This window comes from Oncorhynchus mykiss, chromosome 30 (genome assembly GCF_013265735.2).
Source record: "Oncorhynchus mykiss isolate Arlee chromosome 30, USDA_OmykA_1.1, whole genome shotgun sequence".
NCBI lineage: Eukaryota > Metazoa > Chordata > Actinopteri > Salmoniformes > Salmonidae > Oncorhynchus > Oncorhynchus mykiss.
In genome coordinates this window covers 1868807-1875000 of record NC_050570.1, presented here as the reverse complement: position 1 = coordinate 1875000, position 6194 = coordinate 1868807, and the positions used below count along the sequence as shown (strand labels likewise).

General features: G+C 45.4%; 1 protein-coding gene across 1 annotated transcript in view; it reads left to right on the top strand.

Annotated features, from left to right (window-relative positions):
* dennd4a (DENN/MADD domain containing 4A) overlaps positions 1-6194 on the top strand; it is a 111591-nt gene that overhangs the window by 98408 nt on the left and 6989 nt on the right. The window contains exon 30 of the mRNA XM_036968559.1: positions 188-252. Coding sequence (XP_036824454.1) covers positions 188-252 — 65 coding nt within the window. The remainder of the gene's footprint in view (positions 1-187; positions 253-6194) is intronic.

Sequence of the window (6194 nt, the reverse complement as noted above, 5' to 3'; positions counted from 1 at the left end):
ATGTTTAGAAACAGTCAGGAAGGAGCAGGACATAGATTTACAAAATCTACCGTCAGTGGGCGTTGACCGTCGGCGATAATGGTGTTAAGAGTAGTGAAATGTTGTCCTTAATCGTCCTGTCTGACTGAGCCGGTTATCCCTCTTGTCTGTCTATTTACACACAAACCATTCTCTCTCTATTCCACAGGAGTCTGTACAGAGATCTCCTCTTCCTGGCGTTGACCGCTCTGGGGAAGAGCAACATCAATATTGGTGAGTTGAAACCATATCTTTTCCCGCTGTGCTTTCTTCGTCCCCCCGAAGCTAGAGAAGTACGTTGAAAAAATGTTTCACGTTTGTCACATATTTGCATTTTTTTTACTTTTATTTAACTCGGAATGTCAGTTAAAGAACAAACTCTTCTTTCCAATGGCTGCCTGCCAATGGCTGCCTGCCAGTTGTTCAGGGGCAGAATGACAGCCTTTTCACCTTGTCAGCTCAGGGATTCGAATCTTGCAACCTTTAGGTTACTAGTCCAACACTCTAACCACCTGTCGCTCCTATTTATTATGGATCCCCATTAGTTCCTGCCAAGGCAGCAGCTACTCTTCCTGGGGTTTATTATGGATCCCCATTAGTTCCTGCCAAGGCGGCAGCTACTCTTCCTGGGGTTTATTATGGATCCCCATTAGTTCCTGCCAAGGCGGCAGCTACTCTTCCTGGGGTTTATTATGGATCCCCATTCGTTCCTGTCAAGGCAGAAGCTACTCTTCCTGGGGTTTATTATAGATCCCCAGTAGTTCCTGTCAAGGCAGCAGCTACTCTTCCTGGGGTTTATTATGGATCCCCATTAGTTCCTGCCAAGGCAGCACCTACTCTTCCTGGGGTTTATTATGGATCCCCATTAGTTCCTGCCAAGGCAGCAGCTACTCTTCCTGGGGTTTATTATGGATCCCCATTAGTTCCTGCCAAGGCAGCAGCTACTCTTCCTGGGGTTTGTTATGGATCCCCATTAGTTCCTGCCAAGTTTATTTAGTGCTTTATCCGGGTAGCCGGAAAGTAGAGCATTGCAGTAGTCTAACCTAGAAGTGACAAAAGCATGGATGAATTTTTCTGCATCATTTTTGGACAGAAAGTTTCTGATTTTTGCAATGTTACGTAGATGGAAAAAAGCTGTCCTTGAAATGGTCTTGATATGTTCTTCAAAAGAGAGATCAGGGTCCAGAGTAACGCCGAGGTCCTTCACAGTTTTATTTGAGACGACTGTACAACCATTAAGATTAATTGTCAGATTCAACAGAAGATCTCTTTGTTTCTTGGGACCTAGAACAAGCATCTCTGTTTTGTCCGAGTTTAAAAGTAGAACGTTTGCAGCCATCCACTTCCTTATGTCTGAAACACATGCTTCTAGCAAGGGCAATTTTGGGGCTTCACCATGTTTCATTGAAATGTACAGCTGTGTGTCATCCGCATAGCAGTGAAAGTTAACATTATGTTTTCGAATAACATCCCCAAGAGGTAAAAGCACGACGACAGATGCAGAGCCTCGGTCCGATGCCATTAAAATGTCATTTACCACCTTCACAAGTGCCGTCTCAGTGCTATGATGGGGTCTAAAACCAGACTGAAGCATTTCGTATACATTGTTTGTCTTCAGGAAGGCAGTGAGTTACTGCGCAACAGCCTTTTCTAAAATGTTTGAGAGGAATGGAAGATTCGATATAGGCCGATAGTTTTTTATATTTTCTGGGTCAAGGTTTGGCTTTTCAAGAGAGGCTTTATTACTGCCACTTTTAGTGAGTTTGGTACACATCCGGTGGATAGAGAGCCGTTTATTATGTTCAACATAGGAGGGCCAAGCACAGGAAGCAGCTCTTTCAGTAGTTTAGTTGGAATAGGGTCCAGTATGCAGCTTGAAGGTTTAGAGGCCATGATTATTTTCATCATTGTGTCAAGAGATATAGTACTAAAACACTTGAGCGTCTCTCTTGATCCTAGGTCCTGGCAGAGTTGTGCAGACTCAGGACAACTGAGCTTTGAAGGAATACGCAGATTTAAAGAGGAGTCTGTAATTTGCTTTCTAATAATCATAATCTTTTCATCAAAGAAGTACTACTCTTCCTGGGGTTTATTATCGATCCCCATTAGTTCCTGCCAAGGCAGCAGCTACTCTTCCTGGGGTTTATTATGGATCCCCATTATTTCCCGCCAAGACGGCAGCTACTCTTCCCGGGGTTTATTATGGATCCCCTTTAGTTCCTGTCAAGGCAGCAGCTACTCTTCCTGGGGTTTATTATGGATCCCCATTAGTTGCTGCCAAGGCAGCAGCTACTCTTCCTGGGGTTTATTATCGATCCCCATTAGTTCCTGCCAATGCAGCAGCTACTCTTCCTGAGGTTTATTATGGATCCCCATTATTTCCTGTCAAGACGGCAGCTACTCTTCCCGGGGTTTATTATGGATCCCCTTTAGTTCCTGTCAAGGCAGCAGCTACTCTTCCTGGGGTTTATTATGGATCCCCATTAGTTCCTGCCAATGCAGCAGCTACTCTTCCTGGGGTTTATTATGGATCCCCATTAGTTCCTGTCAAGGCAGCAGCTACTCTTCCTGAGGTTTATTATGGATCCCCATTATTTCCCGCCAAGACGGCAGCTACTCTTCCCGGGGTTTATTATGGATCCCTATTAGTTCCCGCCAAGGCGGCAGCTACTCTTCCTGGGGTTTATTATGGATCCCCATTAGTTGCTGCCAAGGCAGCAGCTACTCTTCCTGAGGTTTATTATGGATCCCCATTATTTCCCGCCAAGACGGCAGCTACTCTTCCCGTGGTTTATTATGGATCCCCTTTAGTTCCTGTCAAGGCAGCAGCTACTTTTCCTGGGGTTTATTATGGATCCCCATTAGTTCCTGTCAAGGCAGCAGCTACTCTTCCTGGGGTTTATTATGGATCCCCATTAGTTGCTGCCAAGGCAGCAGCTACTCTTCCTGGGGTTTATTATGGATCCCCATTAGTTCCTGCCAATGCAGCAGCTACTCTTCCTGAGGTTTATTATGGATCCCCATTATTTCCCGCCAAGACGGCAGCTACTCTTCCCGGGGTTTATTATGGATCCCCTTTAGTTCCTGTCAAGGCAGCAGCTACTCTTCCTGGGGTTTATTATGGATCCCCATTAGTTGCTGCCAAGGCAGCAGCTACTCTTCCTGGGGTTTATTATCGATCCCCATTAGTTCCTGCCAATGCAGCAGCTACTCTTCCTGAGGTTTATTATGGATCCCCATTATTTCCCGCCAAGACGGCAGCTACTCTTCCCGGGGTTTATTATGGATCCCTATTAGTTCCCGCCAAGGCGGCAGCTACTCTTCCTGGGGTTTATTATGGATCCCCATTAGTTGCTGCCAAGGCAGCAGCTACTCTTCCTGAGGTTTATTATGGATCCCCATTATTTCCCGCCAAGACGGCAGCTACTCTCCCCGTGGTTTATTATGGATCCCCTTTAGTTCCTGTCAAGGCAGCAGCTACTTTTCCTGGGGTTTATTATGGATCCCCATTAGTTCCTGTCAAGGCAGCAGCTACTCTTCCTGGGGTTTATTATGGATCCCCATTAGTTGCTGCCAAGGCAGCAGCTACTCTTCCTGGGGTTTATTATGGATCCCCATTAGTTCCTGCCAATGCAGCAGCTACTCTTCCTGAGGTTTATTATGGATCCCCATTATTTCCCGCCAAGACGGCAGCTACTCTTCCCGGGGTTTATTATGGATCCCTATTAGTTCCCGCCAAGGCGGCAGCTACTCTTCCTGGGGTTTATTATGGATCCCCATTAGTTGCTGCCAAGGCAGCAGCTACTCTTCCTGAGGTTTATTATGGATCCCCATTATTTCCCGCCAAGACGGCAGCTACTCTTCCCGTGGTTTATTATGGATCCCCTTTAGTTCCTGTCAAGGCAGCAGCTACTTTTCCTGGGGTTTATTATGGATCCCCATTAGTTCCCGTCAAGGCAGCAGCTACTCTTCCTGGGGTTTATTATGGATCCCCATTAGTTGCTGCCAAGGCAGCAGCTACTCTTCCTGGGGTTTATTATGGATCCCTATTAGTTCCTGTCAAGGCAGCAGCTACTCTTCCTGGGGTTTATTATGGATCCCCATTAGTTGCTGCCAAGGCAGCAGCTACTCTTCCTGGGGTTTATTATCGATCCCCATTAGTTCCTGCCAATGCAGCAGCTACTCTTCCTGAGGTTTATTATGGATCCCCATTATTTCCCGCCAAGACGGCAGCTACTCTTCCCGGGGTTTATTATGGATCCCTATTAGTTCCCGCCAAGGCGGCAGCTACTCTTCCTGGGGTTTATTATGGATCCCCATTAGTTGCTGCCAAGGCAGCAGCTACTCTTCCTGAGGTTTATTATGGATCCCCATTATTTCCCGCCAAGACGGCAGCTACTCTTCCCGTGGTTTATTATGGATCCCCTTTAGTTCCTGTCAAGGCAGCAGCTACTTTTCCTGGGGTTTATTATGGATCCCCATTAGTTCCTGTCAAGGCAGCAGCTACTCTTCCTGGGGTTTATTATGGATCCCCATTAGTTGCTGCCAAGGCAGCAGCTACTCTTCCTGGGGTTTATTATGGATCCCCATTAGTTCCTGCCAATGCAGCAGCTACTCTTCCTGAGGTTTATTATGGATCCCCATTATTTCCCGCCAAGACGGCAGCTACTCTTCCCGGGGTTTATTATGGATCCCTATTAGTTCCCGCCAAGGCGGCAGCTACTCTTCCTGGGGTTTATTATGGATCCCCATTAGTTGCTGCCAAGGCAGCAGCTACTCTTCCTGAGGTTTATTATGGATCCCCATTATTTCCCGCCAAGACGGCAGCTACTCTTCCCGTGGTTTATTATGGATCCCCTTTAGTTCCTGTCAAGGCAGCAGCTACTTTTCCTGGGGTTTATTATGGATCCCCATTAGTTCCCGTCAAGGCAGCAGCTACTCTTCCTGGGGTTTATTATGGATCCCCATTAGTTGCTGCCAAGGCAGCAGCTACTCTTCCTGGGGTTTATTATGGATCCCTATTAGTTCCTGTCAAGGCAGCAGCTACTCTTCCTGGGGTCCAGCAACATTAAGGCAGTTATATACAATTTAAAATATTACATGACATTACATTTTATAACACTTTTCAAAACATGTTCCCTTAGGCACAACTCTAATACCACATATCTAAAACACATCATCCTTGTGTTTTGCTTCACAATCCTTCCGCTGTTCGATAGGGTGTATTTTTTACCTGTTTCTTAAATCTGATTCTACTGCTGCATCAGCTACTTGATGTGGAATAGATTTCCATGTAGTCATGACTCCATTTAGTACTGCACGCCTCCCATAGTCTGTTCTGGGCTTGGGGACTGTGAAGAGACCTCTGGTGGCTCGTGGAGTATGCATGGGTGTCTGAGCTGTGTGCCAGTAGTTCAAACAGACAGCTATGTACACTCAACATGTCAACACTGCTTACAAACAAGTAGTGATGAAGTCAATCTCTCCTCCACTTTCAGCCAGGAGAGATTGACATGCATATTATTAATGTTAGCTCTCTGTGTACATCCAAGGGCCAGCCGTGCTGCCCTGAAATGTAATTTTCATAAGTCCCTCTTTATTTTTATTAATCTGTTATTTTACCAGGTAAGTTGACTGAGAAGACATTCCAACGACCTGAGTTACAGGGGAGAGGAAGGGGATGAATGAGCCAATTGTAAACTGGGGATTATTAGGTGACCGTGATGGTTTGAGGGCCAGATTGGGAATTTAGCCAGGACACCGGGGTTAATAACTTTCTAGGACAGGCGTTCCGCTAGCGGAACCCCTCAACAACATTCCGCTGAAAAGGCAGTGTGCGAAAATCTAAAATATTTTTTAGAAATATGTAACTTTCACACATTAACAAGTCCAATACAGCAAATGAAAGATAAACTTATTGTTAATCTACCCATCGTGTCCGATTTAAAAAATGCTTTAAAGCGAAAGCATAACAAATGATTATGTTACGATCACCGCAAAGTCAAAAAAATACATAGCCATTTTTCCAGCCAAAGATAGGAGTCACAAAAAGCAGAAATATAGATACAATGAATCACTAACCTTTGATGATCTTCATCAGATGACACTCATAGGACATCATGTTACACAATACATGTATGTTTTGTTTGATAATGTGCATATTTATATCCAGAAAT